This window comes from Talpa europaea (genome assembly GCF_964194135.1).
Source record: "Talpa europaea genome assembly, chromosome: 10".
Lineage (NCBI taxonomy): Eukaryota > Metazoa > Chordata > Mammalia > Eulipotyphla > Talpidae > Talpa > Talpa europaea.
In genome coordinates this window covers 25,606,270-25,631,785 of record NC_140077.1, presented here as the reverse complement: position 1 = coordinate 25,631,785, position 25,516 = coordinate 25,606,270, and the positions used below count along the sequence as shown (strand labels likewise).

At 40.6% G+C, this 25,516-nt stretch overlaps 1 protein-coding gene across 4 annotated transcripts in view; it reads right to left on the bottom strand.

Annotated features, from left to right (window-relative positions):
* MYOF (myoferlin) overlaps window positions 1-25,516 on the bottom strand; it is a gene marked incomplete at both ends in the record, with an annotated part of 129,506 nt that overhangs the window by 42,636 nt on the left and 61,354 nt on the right. For all 4 annotated transcript variants that reach the window (XM_084246103.1, XM_084246102.1, XM_084246105.1 and 1 more), the window contains 11 exons: window positions 2,098-2,203; window positions 4,176-4,290; window positions 6,582-6,745; window positions 8,480-8,611; window positions 11,341-11,496; window positions 12,929-13,121; window positions 15,898-16,004; window positions 17,680-17,804; window positions 18,923-19,100; window positions 22,129-22,245; window positions 23,298-23,422. In XM_084246103.1, the coding sequence (XP_084102229.1) occupies window positions 2,098-2,203; window positions 4,176-4,290; window positions 6,582-6,745; window positions 8,480-8,611; window positions 11,341-11,496; window positions 12,929-13,121; window positions 15,898-16,004; window positions 17,680-17,804; window positions 18,923-19,100; window positions 22,129-22,245; window positions 23,298-23,422 (1,518 nt within the window). The remainder of the gene's footprint in view (window positions 1-2,097; window positions 2,204-4,175; window positions 4,291-6,581; window positions 6,746-8,479; window positions 8,612-11,340; window positions 11,497-12,928; window positions 13,122-15,897; window positions 16,005-17,679; window positions 17,805-18,922; window positions 19,101-22,128; window positions 22,246-23,297; window positions 23,423-25,516) is intronic.

The following is a 25,516-nucleotide window of genomic DNA, read 5'->3' as shown; positions in this document are numbered from 1 at the left end:
AAATAGATGACTGGATCAAGAAGATGTGGTACTGCTCCCATGATGTTTGTCTTCAAGTAACATTGGTATAGCTGGAATTTAACATTTAGTGAGCCTCTTTTAGAAAGTTAGTAGCTTTCAGAGTGCCCTACCCTTTGTTTCAAAAGATTATAAACCAGTTAATGTTTTTTGGTATCACAGAAGCAGTTGAAAAATTGTTATTAATTGCATAACTGATCATCTTATATCTAACTTACATAAATTGATTGTTATAAATAACTTAAATCTATTTCTTTTTATCTTATTAACATGAACTAACTAAATAGCTCATGTAATTTTGAGATCTTAAACTCAGGTAGTTACCAGTGCTCTTTTTCAATCTCTTGTAGTACCCAAGTATAGAAATAAATTTAATGCTTATATTGATGAACAAAAAAAAAAAAAGAAGAAGAAGATGTGGTACATATACACCATGGAATATTACTCAGCATTCAAAAAAGATAAACACATGCAATTTGCAGCAACATGGATGGCGCTGGAAGGGATCATGCTCAGCGAAATAAGCCAGAAAGAAAAAGAAAAATACCGGATGGTCTCACTCATAGCAGGAATCTAGAAAACTTAAATAAGGGATCAGGAAAATGAATAACTATAAGAAAGTGAAAATCAAAATCAACAAAAAACTATGAACCAGAGACACTTTTTGGGGGGTGGGGGCCGGGAGGGGAGGGATTGGGGTCAGAATGGGGCATGTGCAGTTGTATGGGGGAATATAAAAATGAAATTTATTATTTAAAAAAAAACAAAAACAAAAACAAAAGGCTTCCTTGGTGGCCTTGGTTACTCCTCCATCTTTCTACCTCTGCCACTCATGGAAATTGAGTGCATCAAGGATGAAGCTCAAGTACAAGAGGCAGGGGGGACAGTGATTAAGGAGCTGGACTTTGTAGACACACAGCCTGGGTCCAAACCCAGCACTTACAACATGTGATAGCTGTTTACTAAAAAAAAGTTCCTTCAGATCAGTAAACCTGCTTAGAGCCCAATTTCCCCAGCTAGTGGTGACATACACCTTTATAAAAGAATTAGTCAAAATAATGCATGCAAAGCATTAGGACTAGCACTAAGTACATAATTTGTACTCAGTCAATTCTTTTTTTTTTTTTTTTAAAGATTTATTTATTTATTTATACAAGAACTGGGTACAGGCCAGATGCATGGGAGGGTGAGAGGATTCACCAGAGACGGATCAGGGAACAAAACAGGCAGACTGACGAAATACACTGCTGAGGGGAGCAGCAGGCGAGACAGGAGAGGTCTGCCTCACCATGCGTGTTTCTCCGTGGCTGGCCGGGGATCGAACTCGTGCTATTGAGTCTGAGGATTGCTTCATAGTATGGTGTTTAACCTCTTGTGCCACCAGGGAGGCCCTGTACTCAGTCAATTCTAACTACTATTACAAGTTCTAGTACGTACATCAGTGTAAGAAAGGAGTCTATCATCTATTTGAAATCTTTTGTGGCAATGCAAGTTCTTTCTGTACACTACTTGCTCTCATAAGAAAAAAAAAAACAAATTTCCTTTTTTGATAATTTCAAATGTGATAATTCATTGAAGTTTTCATAGAAAAGGGTAAACCACTAATAAAAGCTATGTCAATAACCTGCATTACTGACAAATAGGATGGCACTGGAGGCATTTTGTAGTTTTTCCTGAGCTGGGGGTGGGGAGTGCCTTGAGTGTGATGTTTCCGGGGAGGGCATGGGATGTAATTGGAGTAGAGGAAATCCAAATTCCAGCACCTTCCCTAATTCTGACCCTGAATCACCAGCATCTCAAAGTCCAGCCAGCCTGCTTCCTATCACCTTGTAACTTTGACTCTTGACAGTCCCCAACCTGAATCTGTCCAAGCACCTGCTTATCCTTAGATTTTGCACCTGAATTCACAGGTAACACCACATAACTTAGTTGTCACAGACCAACAGGGCTAAGACTCTTCCCTCCCTAGAAAAATTTACTTTGCTTACACAAGACCTTGCTGCAGAGCCTCGTCAGGTGAGAGATCTAAAATGTTACCTTTCTCTATATAAAAAATAAAAATAAAAAATAAAACGTTACCTTTCTCATCCACAGCACGGTTGATGTCATATGTCCATGCATCATCTTCCCATTCCCAACCTGGAGGACAAGTGAGCTCACCGGGTGATGCTGCTTTATCACCGTTCTTTAAAGAGACATAAAAAAAAATTGAAGTAAGCCACAGTGTTAAATGGGAGGCAATGGAACATACTATTCCTCACAGTGCTCATGTGCTAACGTAGACTCCTTACTTAATCCTCATCAGAGAAATCTCTAATCTTTATTTATGCATGTTTGCTACATAAAAAGTATTTTTTAAAGAGTAGCTCCTGTTTCCACAATTAAAAACTATGTTAGGAAGAGTCACAAGAAATTATTTTTGTAGGTCAAAATGGCCAGATATCAGCAATTTCATATGGTTCAACTAAATCTTGTGAGATGGTATAATCTGAGGACATATACTGGAAAGAACCCATCAAAGATGGATAAAGCTTGAAAAACACATTTTCAGTGCAGGGTATTTCTACTGAAGGTTCTAGATGCTAATCATATGAATAAGAATCACATAGAGCAAAGTTTACATCAAATATTGATTTTAAATTTGGATTAAAACTGACACTTATGAAAAAAATTCATAGTAAAGGAAATAAAGGCACTTCATGAACCTGTGGAGAAATGCTCAGCTTCAATTTATATCAAGAATATGAACATTGGGGGCCTCCCCGGTGGCGCAGCGGTTGAGCGCTGCACTGCAAAGCCGTCTGCAGCCTCTGCAGCATGGGTTCGATTCCAGGCCGGCCAGGGAGATAATCACATGGCACAACAGTCCTCTCCTGCCTCGCTTGCTGCTCCCCTCAGCAGAGTCTTCAGTCCGTCTGCCTGTTCTGTTCCCTGCTCTGGCTCTGGTGAGTTCTCTCACCCTCCCGCGCTTCTGACCAATACCCTTGGTCTTGTATAAATAAATAATCTTTTAAAAAAATCTTTCTAATCAATAAAGTTTAAAATTAAAAAAAAGAATAAGAACATTGAAAGAACAGGTTATCGTTTATTCATGTTGAAAAAAATGTTAAAATGGAATGGTGAGTATTTAGGGAAACAGTCCTCTAAAATGCTTCTGCTAGAGATATACACTAACACAATCTCTTTGAAAGCATTTGGTAATATTTGTCAAAACATTGTATGCATTAAAACTTGACCAAGACAATTCAGTGATCTCTCCCGTAAATAAACTTTCACAATATGTAAATATTTATAAAAACCAAAGGCTGGGAAAAGCTAAATGTCCACAAGGAGTGGATTAATTAATAAATTACAGTGGGTGCATATAATGAAACACTGTAGTCATTTAAAAGATATCCCATAGGGCTTCCCCGGTGGCGCAGCGGTTGAGCGCTGGGTTGCGAAGCTGCCCGAGGCCTCTGAGGCGCCGGTTCGATCCCCGGCTGCTCCCCTCAGCAGTGTACTTCGGTCCTTCTGCCTGCTCTGCTCCCCGCTCTGGCTCTGGTGAATTCTCTCACCCTCCCTCGCTTCTGACTGTGCCCAGTGCTTGTATAAACAAAACAAACAAACAAACAAATAAATAAATAAAAACATGCAAAAAAAATTAAAAAAAAAGATATCCCATAAATCTACATGTATTGATATCAAAACATGTGAAAAAACACAAGTTACAGAATTGTACATAAACCCAATTCTATTTAGGTGGGGGAAAGTTACATACTTGTACAGGAACAGAAAACTACTCTCAGTGGTTCTTCCTGGAGGATGGCGTACGGATCAGGGAGGGTGATTATTTTTCAATTCTTGGTAAAATATTTTAAAAGCCTAAACATTTGATTTGTTATGATTTTTAAAACTAGCTAAATAATAAACATTTACAGTAAAACGTGGTACAACCCAAACTTTACCACATACCCAAATCTAGTTGTAAAAGCCCAATTTCTCTCCGATAGAAAATAATGAGTTGCACTTGTGTGCTCTGTTATCATTGTAAGGCTGTTTCAAACACCAGATGGAGCAAAAGAGAAGGGGAAGCAAGACTTGGAGGAGGATTCACACACAGATCAGGGTACACGGAATTAAGGTGAAAGGGTTTATCTCGGGAGCAGCCTGCTCACCGCATCCGTGTAGGCTTCCTCAGCCTTCTTCCAATCTCCCCCAGGGTAGCGACTCTCGTTCTCATACACTTCATCGGTGAACTCTGAGTGACCCGCATCCGCCTCAGTCAGCAAGCTGTGGGTGAGGCTCATGTTACCAAAGGAGAAATGGTAGCCGACAACCCCAGCTATTTCCAATGGTTGGGAAGTATCTGCACCACAAGGGTGGCCCTGGTTTCCTCCTCACTTTACCCCTTTGGGTTTTCCATTCCAAACTTCTCTTTGTACTAACAGATTCTGACATTCCTTTGAAGAAAGAGCCTGCTGGAACAATGAGACCTAAATTACAGAGAACTCCTCAGATTAGTGGGGTTGTTCCTACTCAGTAATTAGGGTGGAGACTGGGAAAACAGTGTTGTGGGCAGCTTCTTACAGGGACCTCATGTTCCATATTTGTTTCACTTCAGGACTGCTCAGCCTTTTCTCAGCAAAACTCTTGGCCAACTGTTCAAAAGAATAGGGAGCTGTCCCCTACCTGCATGCCCCCAATTTAAAAAAATGTAGTGGAGACAGCCTCGTGAGGCCAAGGGTGGAAATTTTTACTCAAGACTTGCTGGTCTACGTAACACAAACTAAAGGGAGGAGTCTTAATTTTCTGGATAGTTCTTAGGTAGCCAGCCAAACCAGGTTATTTAAGACTCCAAACTACATTGGGCAATTGAGAAATCCATACTGACTCTCTACCATGTCAATTTTCCTCTTGAATTTGCAACTCTTGACAACCATAGAGGAAAGTACAGAGGTTCCAACTTTGACTTAAGTCTTCTGCCAGGTATGTACTCCAGTGAACTTTCTTTTTCCTTTATCATCTCTACATCTTTTCCCTCCCCTAGAATCAAGCACTGGAAAGAAATCAGAAAATAAGTAGTCTCAACCATCTGTACAAATCGGGCTTGTCCATTCCTTCTTGCGGCTCAGAGAAGGAGAACAGAGGGTCTGGGAGGTCACAGCGAACCTTGACATGCTTTGACCTTCTGTTTTTCCAATCATAATTCCCTCTTTCTTTCCCTACTAACCTTCCTTCCTTCTGTCCAATTCAAATCCCATTTCCTTTCTCCTCACCAGTGACCAGCTCCATCTAAAGCAAGCTGTCCTGGGTTAAAAGCAATCATGTGCAAACACTGGTGTTAACACATCAAACTCAGCAAACAGATTTCCCTCCCTTCCTGATGCCTGCCTGATTACAGGAGACAAATCTAAATGGAGAGAGCAAATTCTAGCTTAGGACCTAAAAAATCCAGCTTCACAGGCCTGTTCCCTCCAAACTCAAATGCATTGTCATGAGGTAGAGAGAAGAGGGAGTTATGGTTCTGATTCTATTGGCAGCTCTTGGAAACCAGGTTTTCGTTTCCACCAGACTCCAAGGGAAATATGCTTGCTCTCCCCTCTTTTCCTCTCCCTGCTACTATTACTGTTTTTTCTTTCTTTTTTAATAACATATTTTGAGATATAATTCACATGCTGCACAATCTACCCCTTTAAAGTGTACCCTCTACTCTTTCTTACAAACATTCCAGTGTAACAATTGAGTGTTGCCTTTTGGACCTTGGCTAGCCTTGGGTTTCAGCCCCAATTATATGACTCACAAGATGACAGTTTTTGGACAAGTTATTGACTCTCTCTAGGTCTGTAAAGTGGAGATAATACCTGGTGGGTGAGAACTCTTGCATTTCTGCCTCATTACCTTTTTACATACTATCTTTTCAAGGATGCTGATATATGAGAAACAACCTTGGAAAGAAGAGATAGTGTCTCTTTCCAGAACACAGGGCCAGCAAGCTTACTAGCTACCATAGAAGGTCCAGGTTCCCTACCTCAGAGTTCACCTCCTATTATACAATCCGCTGCATGTACAAGTATCATGTGGGCCTTTTCTTGTTGCCTTGTGAGAATGGAGGCTCAGAGGACCAGAACAAATACTACCTGCTATTGTTGTGGGCAATGAAGTCCTTGTCCCTGACCTAGGAGTATAGCACCTGCTGCCAGCACCCATGACACTGTGGCAAGTGACCTGGTGGCAAGTAGGGTAAAAATCTCAGACCCCTCATAGTTTTTGACATCACTATCTTGTAGAGCTGTAGTCCATACTCAATAAGGATGATTCCAGGGCTTAGCATATTGCTTGACACAATTACACATAGTAAGTTCTCAATAAATGTTGTTATGAGATGCTTTTTATATTTATTATCTTATTATGTCAATGATGAAATCTTTCAAGTTTCAATGAATTTCTATGTTTCTTTGACTTATTCCTGCTCAATAAGCATCACATAAATATTATCAGGAATGATTATGAAGATTCATTTAGTACACTGTAGGGAAAGGCTTCATTGCCATCCTTTTTTTCTCAGAAAATGGAAAACTTACCTTCTTTCAGGATCAACTATCCAATCTCCTTCCCAGTCCCAACCTTTTGGAGGCAAGAAGAATTCCTTCTTGAGTTTTATTTTTCCTGTGACATCAGAGAATTTATGACGACCCACTAATCCAGACGTGCCCCATTTTCCAAACATAAGAGCTTGATTTTCATACTATTAAAAAAAAATAGGAAAAACAACATCAGTGAGAAGAAGTAAAGCCAGCTGTACATTTTCTTTTTTTTTTTTGTAATTTTTTTTCAAATTTATTAAGGTATAATTGACATATAACAATTTATATATATATATATTTATTTTTTAATAAATTTTATTGTTATATTCCCCATACAATTGCAGCCCCCCCATTCTGACCCCAATCCCTCCCCTCCCGCCCCCGCCCCCCTAAAAGTGTCTCTGGTTCATAGTTTTTTGTTGATTTTGATTTTCACTTTCTTATAGTTATTCATTTTCCTGGTCCCTTATTTAAGTTTTCTAGATTCCTGCTATGAGTGAGACCATCCGGTATTTTTCTTTTTCTTTTTGGCTTATTTCGCTGAGCATGATCCCTTCCAGCGCCATCCATGTTGCAGCAAATTGCATGTGTTTATCTTTTTTGAATGCTGAGTAATATTCCATGGTATATATGTACCACATCTTCTTGATCCAGTCATCTATTTTTGGGCATTTGGGTTGTTTCCAAAGCTTAGCTATTGTAAACAGTGCTGCTATAAACATAGGGGTGCAGGTGTTGTTTGGAATTGATGTTTCTGTGTCCTTTGGGTAAATACCTAGGAGTGGAATTGCTGGATCATATGGAAGCTCTATGTTTAGTAGGTCCAGAAATCTCCACACATCCAGCTGTACATTTTCAAAAGCCCACCTAGGACTGAGGCTAAGCAATGACACAAAGTGAAGGATCTTTACACTCAGAAGGTAAGGAGTTAACCTAGGCTGCTGATGCCACTTTGGGTAAATCATTTCTCTTTCTAAGATTCAGTATTCCCATGTGTAAATTGGGAATTAGTACAACATATTTTATAGTTTTGTTCTTGAAATGATGTGAGAGTGTTTTGTGAACAATGATACAGCGTGCCAATTGTTTCTTTTAATGGCTAATTATTTTTAATGGCTCCAAATAGTCCTCTGAAGCTAATTTTTAAAATATCTATAAAATTCCTCAATTTATGCACATACAGGCTTGTAAAATTTTATTTACAAGTGTGCTGCCTAGATGTTGGGAAACTTTTACCCCATAGAAATCATATTATAACTGATGGTACCTTTTCCAGGCAGTCTACAGAGAACCTGGCTGAAATAAGAAGGCCTTTTAGCACCCAGCCTTTATGAGGCATGAATTTCTGAGCCTTCCTCTGAAAGTGTGGCAGGTAGACAAAACCTTTTTGGAAGCGATAGTAATGGCAGACTCTGCTTTACAGGGCACTCCATTCTAAGTTAGAATTGATAAATCTACAATGGTCTGACCTTCACTTTGTTGGCCAGGGTTGAGATTTGCAGTGGCAAGTGCCTAAGGGACCCTATTTGGGCCAAAGCCAAAATTTCCATTGTCTGCTGATGAAGCCACTGAAAAGATGATTTGCATGAATGATAGGGGATTCTTCTACTATTTAAAGACCCTCACCCTCCAGACCCCAAACAGGCTTCTCCAGGGGCGCCAATCAATAGCCTTCATTCCTGGGTGTTTGTGTGTGAATTGCCTTGGTGTATCCCGATGACAGTAGAACCTCACATCAAAATTTGCCTATTTCCTTAGGGTATAGTTCCCTCAAAAGGGATTATAGGTAGCGGTGGTGGTGGTGGTGGTTATGAAATGAGAATATTTTCTCTAAGGATGAAAAGTAAGCATACTCCCCTACAAAGAGGAAAAGACAGTGATATCATTAAATGTACCATTTCTGCAAACACGGTGAATGTTCCTTCTGCAAAGCTATTGAACTTCTTCTCAACAGCACTTAAGCCCAGCCAGATGTTTACTCTCAACTCCACGGGCATCTTTGGTCCACTGCTTTTTTCCTGTGGATACTGAGAAACACACGAGAACATGACACGTCATTCTGGACATGGACTTTCATGTGATATTGAGACCAAACCTAAAGGGCATGAGCATCTAATCATTGCTGTCACCAGCCTAATTTTATGTTTGTGTGGTTAAAATATTTTCAACTTACCCTGTGGCAAAGAATAAAATAGTATTGAAAGCCGTGTTTTCAGAGAAACTTACGTGTCCCTGAGACATTTTTAGGAGGTTCTTGAGATTAAAAATGATTTTGCTAATAACACTGAGCTGTCACTTACAACATCTGCCCTGATGGTGGGAAAGCTATGGAGGCTGGATCTCCAGCCACTGTGACAGGAATCAAGGTAGCAACACCAATTGCACAGGGAGTAATTATCTCCACCACAATCAGTGAAGAACACGAAGTGCCAGTTTCACTGAAGAATTCCCTTGATAAAACAGTAAAAATTACTAACCTCTTTCAATCACAACCTTGAATACATATCCCTTTAGTATTTTGCGTGATGAGGTGGGAACTACACAGCAAATGATTTTGCTGCATATTAGTATGGATAGAAGCTTGATCAATTGCTAAAGATATGAACTGGCCTTTTGTTTTTCAATGTAATATTTTTTAAAGATTTGCTTTTATTTACTTATGCGTACAAGAACTGCATAATTCAGTGAACCAAATGTCTTCCAAGTGACCAATGCTTACTGTTACAAAATCATACAAGGATAAAGGAATCATTCAAATGGAAAATAAACTGAAGGATTTAATGTAGCAGAGAATGAAAAATTCATTGGTATGGTTTCAGATTCCACATTGCAATTAACCTTCCAAAAGTTACCACTTACTGAGTATGGTATTATACTCATTTAGAGTGAATATCCATGATTATCTGAAAAGATTATTACAATACCCCTCCTTCTGCAACTACATCTTTATATGAGTGCGATTCTCTTCATATATCTCAACCAAACAGCTTATCCAGTGGGTGAAAGGTAGAAGCAGATTTGAGAATCAAGTCATATTTCTGTGAAGTTAGACATTGGTGAAGTTGGCAAAATGTAAGATCACGTTAACTCTGTTCCGATTTTAAAAAGAAAGTAATTATATTTAGGCCTCCCTGGTGGCGCAAGAGGTTAAGCACTGCACTGTGAAGCAATCTGCAGCTACTGAAGCATGAGTTCAATCCCCGGCCAGCCAGGGAGCAACCCACATGGTGCAGCAGACCTCTCCTGTCTCGCCCGCTGCTCTCCTTAGCAGTGTGTTTCAGTGGATCTGCCTGTTCTCTTCCCCACTCTGTCTCTGGTGAATCCTCTTATCCCAGCATCTTTGGCCTGTACCCCAGGTCTTGTATGCATAAATACATAAATCTTTAAAAAAATTAAAATTTAAAAAAGAAAGTAATTATATTTATAAAAACATGTAATTGGTGTTAACATGTAGTAGGTCTATTACTGTTATTTTAAAATTAATTGAATAACTAAAAATTTCTTGGTTTTAATTTCTACTACAGTAAATATTGATGAATATAACTCATATAAACAAAAGTTCTCTGGGGGCTTCAATAAAATTTTTAAGAGTGTAAAGGGGTCCCAAAGACCAACAAAAAGCTCACTGAGTTAAGTGACTCCCTAAACTGGATAATGAGTATTAACAAAATCAATCCGTAAATAAAACATTCTCTCAAAAGCATTTTGCTGTTTATCCACTGAGTTCTAAATCTTAACATAGCAAATACCACTTATCTTCCTGTCCCACCCCCTGTGAGGTTTTATTTATTAATCAGTTTGCTTCCACCCACTGCTGAGGTCAATTATAATTGTGGTTCTATCTTCAGTAAAATTTATTCCACCAAGAGATACTTGAAAGAAGATAATCACTTTGGTTCTATTTTCACCCTCCTGATTAAAGAGCAAGTACATTTATTGGATGTTAGCAGATATTTCCTTGTTTTAAGAGAACTCTCTCCTGCTTGCTTTTCTTCTCATTTTTTTATTCCTCTCCCTCAAATCCAAACAGCTCAGTTGGGGTTGTCTAGGGCCTGGGAGGCGCATCAAGACATGCAGTTGGGGAACATTTCTAAATATCTTTGTTTGCAGCCCGGGAGCCTCCTTTGCTTCTCTATATGCACACAGACTGCAGTTCTTAATTCAGGGTCCTAGGGTGGACCCAAGGGTTCTAGGAAGCTTCTGAATCAGATGCAAAATATTGGATGCAGGGCAGATGTGTTTCTTCTGGAGGAGAGGACCAGTAGTTTTCATCAGACACTTAAGGAGTCCATGATTCTGAAAGTGGTCAGAACTCCCGCCCTAAAGTAGCAGGTCTCAAAAATTTTCAATTTAAGGATCTATTTGGTTACGGCCATAGATTTCATGGATTATCCATATTACCTTCGCTCTTCTCCACACCCCCCAATTTCCCAAACATTCATTAGAAGTGAAAGCGATCAAAGGTTGGCTTCCCACAACATTAGAAGTGGAGAATTCATGCCCACAAAGAAGAATTCACAATGCCATACTAATATTAATGTCACAAAGACCTCTACAGAAGTGTCTTCGATTGAATGTCAGCAGACCTGAGGTCCCTCTCTGAGAATTACTGCCCAGAAGGAGGAGCCAGAATAGGCAGGCACTGATCATCAGCCCCCCGAGCCATTCAGAGATTGGCAAATGATAAAGCAGTCCATTCTTAGGAATATGGGCTTCACATTTAAGTATTTCCAATTATGCAGTAAGGAAGATGTACCTTCAGGAAGATGGTTTGGGTTTTCCCACAGTATTTCCCAGATGCTTCCTCGCCACTGGTGGAATATAAAACCTGGTGTGCGGGAATGCGGGCGTAGGCCAGTCTCCTCTCTCCCCGGATCATCCAGATGATAATGTCGGGCATGCTGTTCTGCGGCTGGTCACGCGGTAGACAGCAAAAGAAGCCAAGCTAGAGTTAGTCTAAATCAGAGGGACTGGAGACCCTACAGCCTGGACCTTCAGAGCTCCACTCAGTACATAAGTACTCTGTTAGGACTCTGACCCCAGCTCCTGCCACTCACATCTTCTAGGACCACACCATGAGCCTGCCGGGCTGTGGCTGGCCACAAGGAATAGAGGGAAGCAAGTGGGGACCAGAGGGCTTCATCTGCTGAAAGCCCTACCCACCCAGGAGGCTCTGCCTGGTCTTTAAGGAAATACCCTCTGTTTTCTTGTCTATTGTTTGAAGAAAGTCATCAACAGTATTCAAGATGTTTCATAGGACACAGACAGAGCATCTCCATCTTACAATCTGATATTTTCCAAATCCAAAATATTTCATTTTTTTTTCTTTTTTTTTTTTAATAGAGGCATGTTTTATTTATTTATTTATTTGTTTGTTTGTTTATACATGCACTGGGTACAGTCATAGGCGCGGGAGGGTGAGAGAATTCACCAGAGCCAGAGCGGGGAGCAGAGCAGGCAGAAGGACCGAAGGACACTGCTGAGGGGAGCAGCGGGCGGCAGGAGAGGTCTGCGCGCCATATGGGACCCTCCTCCAGTGGCCGGGGAGCAGCTGGGGATCGAACCGGCGCCACAGAGGCCGCGGGCAGCTTCGCAACCCAGCGCTCTACCGCTACGCCACCGGGGAGGCCCAAAAATATTTCATTTTTTAAGAACACTTTTTTTCCTGATTATAAAGGTAAAAGCTTTGAAAGTGTCAAGGTATAGAAAGTAAAAAATAAATATCAGCTGTAATTAAATATTATTTTTCAAATTCATTTCTATCCACAAATATATTAATCCCCACCTCATACCCCTCTCCTATCTCTGCAAGGCAAGAGGGGGGATCTCCCATTTCCTTATTTTTGCTGTGTGCCCTGCACTGTGCTAAGCTCTTTACACTCATCATCTTCTTTAATCTTCACACAACAATACTGTGAAGTAGGTACTACATTTATCTTCATTTTACATAAGGGGAAACAGGTTTAGAGAGGTTGAATACCTTGCTCAAAGTTAAACATAATAGGTCCAGGATTCAAAGTCAGGTCTTTTCAATATCAACCAAGGGTGGCATCTTAATCTTCTGTACCGCACAGTACTACAGAGACCTGCTGCTTGGTTTGTCCACTTTGAAGACCATCCCAGCACCACCCACCCAAAATTCTTCTCTTGCCCTGACTTCAGTGACATTCCTCCCATGACTCATTAGCACCCTAACCCCCAAAATCACTGGTCCCTCATGTATTAGGTCTGCTCAGTATGCAAATGATGTACTAGCCCTTCCTCCTAGCACTTCCACCCTGGGGGGCTGTTCCCCAGGATCCCACCTCCACATCAAGTGACCTCTGTGCCCTTAAAGGTCCTACCTCTTCGGTCAGTTGCATTAACCTGTCGAGCCAGTCCTCCATCTCCAGCAACGCAGACTTGATCTCCGTGGGCTCAGACTTCATCCTCACGGCTGCTGCTTGTATCTGACAGAGGGCTCTGGATCGCAACTTTTGGATCTGAGTATCAAGTACTGTGATGTTAGGTTTTCCTTCCGGGAGAGGCAAAGCACATCTAAAGAAAGAAACAATTTTAAAAATAGCTTTATAGGCTTCAGAATTGTCAAATTCATTTTTTTTTTTTAATAGAGGCATGCTTTATTTATTTGTTTGCTGGTTTGTTTGTTTTGTTTATACATGCACTGGGTACAGTCAGAAGCGCGGGAGGGTGAGAGAATTCACCAGAGCCAGAGCGGGGAGCAGAGCAGGCAGAAGGACCGAAGTACACTGCTGAGGGGAGCAGCGGGCGGCAGGAGAGGTCTGCGCGCCATGTGGGACCCTCCTCCGGTGGCCGGGGAGCAGCCGGGGATCGAACCGGCGCCGCAGAGGCCGTGCGCAGTTTCGCAACCCAGCGCTCAACCGCTGCGCCACCGGGGAGGCCCTCAAATTCATTTTTGTTTGCTTTCCATCTTGCCAACCACACCAGTTTCCCAGCCGACTCCATAAGGATGGCTGGGTCTAAGCGGAAGTTGAGTGAAGTTGTCTGGCCTTGACAGAGCAGAACTGTCAGACTAACTTGCAGGAGGAAGGCAGGATGCCCCACAGTGAGCTTAATATAGTATATTCACATGCTGACTCTCCACAAAGTACATGTGAGGCTTATAGAATGTTATAATGCAATGCCACTTCAATAAAAAGAAAACACAAAAATAATTTAAAAATACTCCCCCCCCCAAAAAAAAAAAACACTAAACAAAGAGGAGGAGGTTAAAATTCCAAAGCAATTCCTTGGGCTTGACTGAAGACTATGGAGTCAATGGAATGAAGATGCAAACAGTAGTAGCACTTGGAATAAACTGGCTCCCTTCTATTGCTTTATATAATGACCATATGGACCCATCAAATGATAGAGAAAGAAGGAAGAGAAGTTAGAAATGACTTAGCTAAAGTGTTCTTGATTTAGGTACCACCACCTGAAGTAGACTCTCCAGCAGGCTCGTGAATGCGTGGATTTCATAAAGACAAAGGATGCCTGTGCTGGGAAGCAGCGTGACATAACAAGGGACACAGGCTTTGGAGCTGACCGTCTGTGTACAGAATCAGCTTCCACCATTTACTGACCCTGTGATCTTGATCAGTTACTTAATCTCTAGTTTTCCTTTCTTCAATGTGGGGAAAAAAATACCTACCTTTTCAGGATGTTATCAGGAGTAAATGAATTAATATATGAAAAGCATTTAGAGTAACGCCTGTGGCATAGTAAAGTCTAAATAACATTGCCATCACTGTCTCTTATCATCTTCATCACTGTCATTGTTTCATCAGATATTCAAAGGGGCCAAGAGTTCCCAAAAGGCTAAGGGCCATTTGTGGAGGCCAAGGACCTGTTCAAAATGAGAAGTCTAAAACAGGCAGCAGGAGAAGTAGCCTCCATCTGCCACGGCCTCCCTGTCACCATGGCTGTTGGTGCCACAGAGGGAGGCTGCACCAATTCTAGCAAGTTCTACACACATTGTGTCTCCTTAGAATTTCCATTTGTTGAATTCTACCCAGCTTAAGTGAAGGAAATCCTAGCATGATTTCCCTTAAACACAAATTACATGATATTAAAAAGATATATTACATGATATTAAAAAGATCCCAATTTAATCCCTTAAAAACAATTTCCATCAACTTGATTCTTTGAAAACTGATTTTCAAAAATAATCTAAGAGATATGTCTGCATGTTGCTCAGCAAACCTTAAAATGCACAAACATTTTCTACGTCAAAGGTATCACCAAAGGTTTCTGCTGGGTTGTGTTAGTGATCATGGCAATGTATATGAAGGGGTAAGTCCCTGGAATGATTCTTGAGGCAAAAATTGCTCAAAAGTCACACATGACTTCAATAAAAAGATGCGGACACTGTGGGATTAGTAACAGGAAGAGGAGGCACAGGCTTGTAAACCCACCAGACTTGGACATCAGATCATCATCTCAACTCCATGGGCCTCGGTTTTCTCATCTATAAAATAAGGCCACCAGAAAAGGCGACCTCTTAGTACTCAGATTTCCAGTCTGAACTTAAGCAGGAGCCCAGCAGTACCTCAATCTCTATTACCTGGATAAGCCACTAGGAGGCACTAGAAGACAGGAAGACTTAGGACAGTAGCAGGGAGGGTGGAAAAGTCCCTGCTTCTCGCTGCTGGTGCAAGCATACTTTTCTTCCGGAGCGTCCCTGTCCACTGTTTTATTCGCCAACATTTAAAATGTTTGGAATGAATCACTTTCCCCTTTGATTTTCAAAGGCCAACGAAGCTGAGCTGTTTCCTCAAGTCAGTTACGAAAGGTTCTCTGGCTCAAGTCAATTTCACGTGCTTGCTTCATGGAAGGAAGGTTTGGCTAGAATGTGCACTTGGCATTTAGCAAAAGAGCAAGTAAAAAGACTGTTTCTATGAAAGTATTTATTTATTAGGAACCTTGCTGGAAGTGGTGAAAGCCTTGCTCCAGCCCTCATCCTATTCCCTCTGAGACTTAGGAGTTGCCTGTCCTGGGGAGGGGCGGGAGGGCCGCTGGTGGGTGGGAAGCAGAGGCACACAGCGGCCTCCCTCCGCCTCCACGCCAGGTCTGAGCCAGCCCTGGGCGGTGCTTCCTGGAGAGGGCGCCTGGCCTCCCTGGGCTGCTTTAGAATTGGCATTAAATCACACAGTGGAGTTTTTCCTGGTGGTGATTCAGAGACTCCTCCCTGTGAGGGCCTTTAAAGAAGCTTGAATTCATTTTTCAGGCAAACATTGCAAAAAATTCTAGAAGCTCTTAGAGTTCTTATGTTTAAGAGAGCAGAGGAGGGCTGGAAATTCTGAGATCACACTACCTTGTGTCTTCTATAATGTCATCGATCAGCTTCAACTTCATTTCAGCCAAGTAGCTTGCAGGAATTTTACCTTGTATCCCTGATTTTAGAGCCTCTATGTTTGATTGCTAAAGAATTTGGAAAGAGAAGACATGATTGGTAATTGTGCATTATGCCATTATACCCAGGAAAGATTTAATTTTTATTTCCAAGAAAAGATACACAAAAAGCCTTAATAACAGAAAAGCCAATGGTTAATTTTTTTATATTGAGTAATGCTTACCATAACTCAGCACTGTTTATTTTTCTTCAGAATACAATCAACACTGATATGTTTAAATAACAGGACAATCCTTTAATATAGTTTTGACCTTTGAAATCATGTAAAAATGTATATATTTAAAAAGTAAATAAAACACAATCAGTAAGGACAGAGTACCCAGAATAGAACACAGAACAGAAACAAATAAGTCTAACTGTATTTCAGATGAGTAATGTAATTATACTGAACTAGGACAAGTAACTTTTAAAAACAGTATTTTGATTCTATTCTCTCTGTTTCAAGGAAAGAAAGAGCCAAATCCTAATTGGGTCTGTTTCTCATAGTGGAATATATGGATTTTAGGATTAAGTGAGTAAATATATTAAGGATAATGGAAACCAGGTTTTTCACTGTTGGAAAAGGGACTTATGAAACAGAAACAAGACTAGAATAAGCCCTATAACATTCTGATGGAATTGGAGGTGTCCTAATAAACTCATTTGCTCTTAGTATTTTGATAAACATAAAAATAAATATATATATGCATACGTGTGTGTATGTGCAAGTTTGTCTGCTGAGAAGCAAGACATCTCTGCAGCAGCGAGCAATCTAACACTCACGTCTTGTTTCTTACATGCCAGTCCCACTAAAAGGCACCAGGGCTCCTTGGGGAAATGGCAGTTTCAGGGCTAGGGCAGGGAAAATACAAGATAAGCCCAGAATATAGTGTGTGTCACCCTGAGCATTTGCTAACAGAGATTGAAAGCGTGCCCACTATGAGTCAAGAGTCCTCAACATTCTGTCCAGATTAGCACGGAATTAGCACAGCTTGGCAAAAAAAAGTTCAAGTTTGCAACAAACATGGAAAATATCAGACACTGGTTCCTTTGAGCCCACCTCTTCCCACAGTGGAGAATTTTCACTCCATTAACAGCAAAGTGTTCCATATTGTTATTGGAATGTTATTGTTATTGGAGTGACCTATTCTCCATACTTCACAAACTGTGACACACACTGTGAGTTGTCCCCCCCCACACACACACACCCCACTTTGATATCCTTCCTACATCTTCCATAATAGGAGGCCTTTTATTGGCCATATGACTGCACAGGCATAAGACTGCATCTCCCAACTGTTTTGTAGTGAGCTTGTATGACTGGATTCTGACCAATGGAAAGTGAGTAGAAATCAGTGCGTGACTTCTGGGGTCTTTCCCTTTCAAGGAAAAGTCCATGTCATCTTCTCTCCCCGATTTCCCATTCCCTCAAGCTGGCAGGGGAGTAGTGGTGAGCTGCCTCTTCCAAGCAGAAAATGTTACCTCCTCAGTGATCGCAGAACAACAAGATGGAAAGAGCCTGGGTCCCCACCATCACTGAAAATCCACACTAGCCTTGGAACACCTACCTCAGCTGCTACTAAATAAACAGTTCTTACACTGCGCACCACTGTATTCTGAGGTATTGTTACACTGGTATCGTTTACATCCTAATTAATGCATAATTTGCTCTGTGAAGAGGAAATGTAGAAAAGATAAACTTACCAGACGATCTGCTACAGCTAGCAGAATGTTCACTGCATCCAGGCGATGACTAATATCCTCCCAGTATGAAGTCAGGGTAACCACTGGCTTTGTGTGGCTCCAAGGCAAGTAGTAATAGTAATTCCCTGGTGTAGAACATTGAAGGCCAGTGAACAGGGGACACTAAAAGAACATGTTCATTGAAGAGGTGTGCTTGGAGAATGGCTTGGGGGTGGTCTGACTCTACTTTTATTCAATTAAGCAACTAGGGATAGACAGAACATTTTTAATCACTCAGTCTGTTTTGAAAATCTCTCCAAAATACCTTAGTGAATGGGGCACAATAGCCCCTGGATCTTTTAGTCATCCAGCACTGTGTGTCTGAACATCACTGATGATTCTAGAACATGGCTACAGAAAATACGTGGAACCTGAGAAGTCAGAGTGCATGTGCTTGTCTCTGGAAACTATTATTTTAAATAAATACTTCTGTTGGAAATGAAGCAAGAAAAACTGTTGTTCTTGTGTGTGTTTTTTTAAACTTTAGCTGATAATACAAGGTGTGGTATTAAAGACCTACCATGTGTAAGAATTATTAGCCAATAATTTTTAATACTTTTTGTATTTTAAAACTTTTAGTGCAAATATTAATTAAAAACTGTGACAATACGGTCAGGACATTTGGTCAGAAATTCTTCCTTCCTTCTCTAATATTCTCAAACCATTTGTCAGATACACTTAATAATTTTCAATGCAACTCTGGAGAAGACAGAAGGAACTGAAGGTTAGAATCAAGATGTGGCTAAGGTCCTCGTGTTGGTGAGAAACAGAAGACCAGACACTTGATTTTCCAGGGCCTGGCCAGGTTTCCAGTCCCTTCACCTCAATGACTCAGTCTAAGACTTGGGGCCAGGTAGTACAGAGGTGAGCATAGGCAGGTATGGTTTAGGGGAGCGCAGTGTTCAGCAAGTCTCAATCTTGTGATGCCACAAAGCAGAGCCAGAGCAAAAGGAGCAGGGCAGAGAGCACTGGGGTTCAACCCCCGGCAAGGGGCACACAACTTCTTGGTCTGATCAGTTACCAAGGTGCCTGCTCTCCAACCACCTTTCTTCACCTTTAAACCTTAAGCATTAAACCTTTTCCTTCCCACTAAGTATTTGCTGGGGCTAATGGCAGCCAGAAGGAGAATATGCTGCGTGTGCCTTGGCCTGCGGTGTACCCACTGTAAGTCAACAAGGAAAGGAATGGTTAGTGCCAATCTTACCATCAAATATGGCCCGGCTATACTGAGTGGTTGATGCCAGAGGCTTACAGGTCGAATCAAACTTGTTGCCATAGTTTCCAATGCTGACTTCAAATTGAATGGCCTCACCAACATCTTGCAACATGGTAGCGGAATGGAACACAGCAGACAGGCTGTACTTCCTCCTTCGCTGGTATTTCTGCAGTGTATGAGCAGAAACAAGGTTAGTAAAACTACTTTTGTTATAAATTTCATGTGGGTTTCTGGTGGGTTATTCTAAAATCAATAATAGCACTGAATTAAATGCCAGTGGAAAATTTTCTTGGATCTATTAGTTCCCCCTATACTCATAACAGTGGGCAAGGATAGCAGTACCAGGATAATCATTGCAATATTGATTGAAATAGAAAAAAAAAGAAAACAATATAAATGTCTTTCTATAGGCACTGCTTAAATAAAGTAAGTTGATGGAATGAAAATTCATCAAATGACTTACGTAGATCCATATGTGCAATATGGAAACAAGGTATATATTTTTAAATGAACCCATTAAATATATGTTTACATATTAATATTGGCATCTGCATGAAGAAAGTCTGGAAGAATAGAAATATTGTTAACAATACATTAGGGAAATTTGAGGGATTATGGCTATATGTATTCCTAACATCCATTTTAACTGCTTGAATTAAGTATTTATTTTTTTAACCAGCTATAATAGTAAAGCCTTTTACTATCAGACTTAAAAATATGTGAAATTAGGTGAACTTATTTTTCTGAAACAGAAATGAAACATTGCTTCTTCCTCTTTTTAATTACAGGTTTACTGAATGTATATGTGTGAGAGACAATGACAAAGGGCAACAACCACCACGCTGAGGATCTACCAGCTCAGCGGAAATGGCCCTTTAGGCCTCCTTCATTTGGGCCCATAAAATTTCTTGAATCCATACCCTGTTCCAAATTTTGCTCAGATAATATGTCTCTTTCTTTGTATGTCATCTCCCTACTGATCTTTGGGTACCCTGGCTTCTTCAGTCATGTAGTGACAAGCAATGGTTTAAGCTTGTCATTTTGTACTAAGCATTCTGCCATTTAATGTTGCCCACATCGAGTCTGTTCAGTATCCATTGGTAACCCAATGGTTCACAGTCTCTGTGAATGCTTGGGTGAGAACATAAGTGACTGCTATAGGGTAGACACTTGGCCTATGTGCTCAATTGGTAAATGTGTGAGACCCATATTCAATTTGATGATACTCAAATTGCTTGACAAATTTCTCACCATAGCAAGTTTAGTTCAAAAGCTCCCAGAGAAAGAACTCCCCACTCTACAGTCCATCAGTTTCAGATTTGGAGGTCATAGAGATCTCAGACTTTGGTATATGTTGATTTCGTTGTTGTTGTATTTGTTTTCCATTGTTTTTACACCAATTTGTGTACCACAATCTAAGGAGTAAAATGACTAAGATGCTCATAAAAATTACTTAATCCCTTTAGGATGTTTATTAACTGAATTTCCTTTCCTTCATTATTTATTCATATCATGGACCTATACTATATAATAAATCTATAAAATAAATCACAATCACTGGTGGGTCTTCTGACATGACACAGAATGTGGTCATTCATGGGCCTCCTCTGGTGGCGCAGCGGTTGAGCGCTGAGCTACCAGGCTGCCCACAGCCTCTGCAGCGCCGGTTCGTTCCCCGGCCGCCAGTGAGGGTCCCACAAAAAAAAAAAAAATAGAATGTGGTCATTCATTTACAGAAGTACTCAGACCACCATTTCAAAACTTCCTTTTAAAAATTGTAGAACACACAAAACATAAAGTGCAACACATTAACCACTGAAGTCTATTGGTTAGCAGTAGCAAGTACCTTCACATTGCTGCACCTCCATCAGCACCAGACCTCCACCGAACTCCTTCATTTTGCAAAACAGAAACCCTGTATCTATTTCCTCCTACTTTCAGTCTCTTAGAGTTGAACAGTGTCTTAGCTTAGTGACAGGAAATACCTGTCTTTGTGTGACTGTCTTATTTCATATCAAACCTCAATGATTAGCCATATTGTAACAAAAATGGGTCAGAATTTCCTTCCTTTTTCAGCTGAATACTACCGTGTTGTGTTGTTGAAAATAAAGCGAGGCATATTAAAATGTCTAAGAGTTTTTTAAACCAAACACCCCATTGATCAGGCAGCACAAGGCTTTGTGACATGGGAGCCCACACAGGAGCTGGGAAAAGACTTTCACAGAGAAGATATTTTGATTGACTGTAACTTAAGTGGTCACCTTATTTGGGAAAGCCTCTTTGGCTATTTGTCATTTGTTGTCCTTTCATTTCTACTTCTGAAACTTGCATGTTTCCAGGTTTAGGTCTGGACTGCCAAGGCATTTGAGTTCCTTCAGTCTAATGGTCTCTGAGTCTGACTGTTGTAAAGTATGTGTGTGCCATGATGGTTTCTGCATTCATGTACCCATGGAGCTATGGGCTGCTGCTACCACACTCATATTTATACCACCAGATTTTGGGTTTTTTTCTTACACCAAGTCACTCTGCAACTCCAGTGGGGTGAGTGTCCTACTATTCAACTCAATGGACATTATCTACCTGGAGATTCCACAGATCTCACGGATTAGGAGCTTAGTCCCATGTGACTGCCCTACCTCAAATGCTGATTGCAAGTCCAGGTTGTCAGCTGAGCTCACATCTGATAGACTGTAAACTGAAAGTTCCCACATTCGCTAATCCCTCCTGTCTTCAAGGGGGAATAGGGGCTGAGAGTTGATGTACTGTGGGCATTTGTGTAAGCATGCCCGTACACACTGGGGAACCTGACATACACCACATGCTTCTGAAAATGGAAATGAATAGTGGTGGCACCAACACCATTTGGCTCCTGTGGTCATACCCCATGACCACCCAATCTTCATTAACCAACAGCTTAGGGGTATCACTGTTCTTACCAGTTTTCAGCAGGGCATTAACATCTCGAAAAATGAAAAAAAAAAAAGGTCATTAACATCATCACCCCCATAAGGCTCTTTTAGATAGATCAAGAGGGAGTTAAAGGGCATTTGCTCTGACTTGGGTGTCTCCCCAACTCTGACATAGCTGACCCTTCAGTTCCTGGATGTCTCCTTCAGGTCCAGGCCAGTACAAAACATCCCACCACCTAAGACACCCTTTTCTATACCAAGTCTTATCCACATGTCAATATTTACCTCAACAACCAGCAGGTCATCACTTGAAATGGGCTCAAGCTTTTTATCTGGTGGTGTCTTTTCAAGAAAAGTGCTTAATTCAACCAAGATTCTGCCTCTGTAGGCAACTCCTTCTCCCTGAAAGACAACACAAGATGTTCATCTAGTTTTAGACAACAGCAAAAAGAACTCTGTCTTTAATCCAGCTATAAAAAGTTTCTCCTTCCTGTGGACCTACCCCACCCGCCCCCCTGCTGGATTCAGGTCTTTAGTATCTGAATGAAGAGCCAATGACTTTGAGAAGCACCCAAAGAGAGCTGAGGAGTCAGAGATGAAAGGATTTGGCCAAGACTGAGATTAAAGGCTTTTAAGTCAAGCTCTGAATCTGGAAGGGATTCTCAGAGGCAGGGGGTGGAGGTAGGAGGGACTCTAAAACTACTCTACCCTTCTGCACAGGAGCTCTGTGTGTATCTGTGTTAACCTGGCTTATTTTCACCTCTCCTCAGAATAGGAAGGCTGCCATGTGAACAACTAGAGCAAGTCTCAGAGTGACGGGGTGTAAAAGAGGAAGCTGTTCTGGGTGTGGCTGAGCATGAAGATGAATAGTGAATACTCCTCCCAACACACTCAGCAGTGTTGGCAAGAGAATCTTCTAGAGAGGAAGAGAAAGCTTCCACCTCTACAACCAGTTCTCTGCCTTCCCCCATCCATGGCTTTTTCTCTCTACCTTGGTTCCTTTTTTATTTAGCCAGGATTGGCCTTTGGGAGATAAATTTTAAAAACATTAGTTTGACTTTTAATGTGGTGGAAAAAGGACTTCCCATCTCAGGGTCTCCATGTCTTCATCCATATCACCTCTAATCTTTTGGCAAATTTCTGGAACATGGCACTGAAGAGCACAAATGCTTATTAAGAAAGAGCCAGCATGGACTAATGACACCTGCCTTAAATACAGGTGTCGTTACACAAGCACAAACCACCAAATCTGTTGATCTCCTAGACACTTTCCTATTCTTGTATTCTAAAACTCAAGGAGTATGAGAGTTCTATCCTTCAAATTTCATCAGTCATATGTTTTTGTGTGTATTTGGGGGATTCCCCTATATGTGAGATTTAGAGATAGTCATTATAAGAAGGAATCACATTTAATCAGTGCTCATTAGCAAAAAAATCTCAATTGAGAAACTAACCTTTCCAGTGTTTAGTTCATCATAGGGATCCGGGAATCCTGTGTACTCTCTGGGGCTTCCATAAAGATTCAGATAACAAGGGCCGAATGTTGGGACAAAACCCACCTCTGTTTCTCCTGTGTTTGCTGAGAAATAACATGCTTTTTAGATTTTAGACTTTTAACACTCAATCTTTTGAAAGAAATGGTAGTTATTAATTAGTTGAGTGAGACTATTTTCTTCCAATTTGTGAGTTAGTTTTATTAGTGCACACAATAAGCATTTGTGAGACTTGCCATAGTTCTCTTTTCTTACTGCTACAAAACATTAAATTAAAAACCTGTTAGAGTTAGTTCAGGGAAGATTATGTGATTATTACAGAAATATAATACTACACAAATGTAAGAATAAGACTTTCAAGTTGATCGTCACATTTTTTGCAAGTTTATAATTGTCATTATAATAAACATGTCATTTGTAACTGGGATAAAATATTGTATTATTTGGGAAGTAATTTAAATGATATATATTAGATTAAGTATTCTTACCCCCAAAATGTCCTTTAGTCTCAAGTAGTTAGTATAAATCTGGCAGATGTTAAAAATACAAGACATTTAAACATTTTAAATGAACAGTTAAATGAACAGCCCGCCTATGGTTATAAGACCACATGAGGTTCATAAACAACATGATGTCCCAATTCATGGCCTTCTATGCCTCATGAGCATGTAACTATGCTCTGGACTTTTGCTACCTGGTCTTAGCCAGACTATTTTCTAATGGGGGACATTGAGGAAAGGCAGAGCCTACAGGGATTCCAGGTGAATGGGCAGATGTGCAAGCTCTTCCAACCATCTGAATGGCTCCCAGGTGGAAGAGGGATGGGTATACCTGGTGGGAGTTATAGGAAGTTAACTTTGGTTCATTCAGTACAAAAAAGGATCTTTCTATGAATTAGAGGTGTCAGACAATGGGACAGAAGAAATGTTGATGCCAATATTTCAGCCTGTCTTTCAGGATGTCATCAGGACAATTCCTGCTAAGGAGGAGAGAGTGGCCAGGCCACCTCTGTGGCCCTTTCCAACTCTATGTTTACCAGTAAGAGTAAAAGGCAAATGTGGAATAGCAGGTGAGCAGGATGCTCATTAAAAAACAGCTAACAAAACTGCAGGGACTTGTATTTTGCCTTTTTTTTTTTTCATTATATGAGGCTTTCCTGCAGGTGTAGATGGGCTGGGGCATTTCACAGAGCGGCAAGAACCACGCATACAGGCAGAAATTGGCAGAACTACAATCTCAGTGACAAAAACTGGGCAAAGAAACATTTAAATTAAAATGTAAGAAAGCTAAATCTGACAGCCTGTGATGGGACTTGGTAACACCCTGAGGTGCTACGTTTCCCAACTGTTTGGAAATCTCTTGTGAAATCTAAATAGGGAACAAGAGTTTTTCTAACAGAGATTTCTCTGACTCATGTTACCATTTTACCAAGCGAGCCTGATGAAAAGAATGACTGTTATTTCTGACCATATGAATTGGTATGGTTTCATCTGCTCTGCCTGAGGGAATATTACAAAGTTAACTGATCAGTTAGAAGCAGGGTTTATAGCCTTTTTGTGCTAGAATTTTTTGGTGTGAAGGGAAGGTATCTGGTGGGAATAGAGGATTAAAACAGAGATCCATAGTAAGAGAAGGAAATCATTTCTAGAAGATGAATTACAGAATATTCAAGTAAGCTTGGACATGAAAACTCTCACATTTAATTATGTCACATTATGGACAAATGACAGCCACAGAAATCATGTGACTTGGCAAAGGTCCCTCAAGCTAATAGATTTAGGCTCAGATCTTTAATTTCATAGTTCAAACAAGTGCACTTTCCACTATACCATCCATTAATTCCTTTGTCCAGTTCTACCTCACTGAATGCCCTTCCTTAAAGGCCTGCCCAAAATAAAACAAAAATTCTTTAGCTTGGCCATTAAGATTTAACCTAGCCACTACCCACTTTTCAAACAATATTTTTACACCTCCTTCACTTCTCAGCAGCTCCCTTACATTTTGGACATCTCTAACTTGTTTATAATTTATTTTTGAACTTTAAATAGATGCTTGTCTCTGTGACTATATTATAAATTCCTTTGGTGGAGGATCTGGATTCAGGCATGTTTTATTTTGATGCTTTAAACACATAGTACTGGTTCTATCATGGAGTATTATGAGATAACTACTAGCTGGAT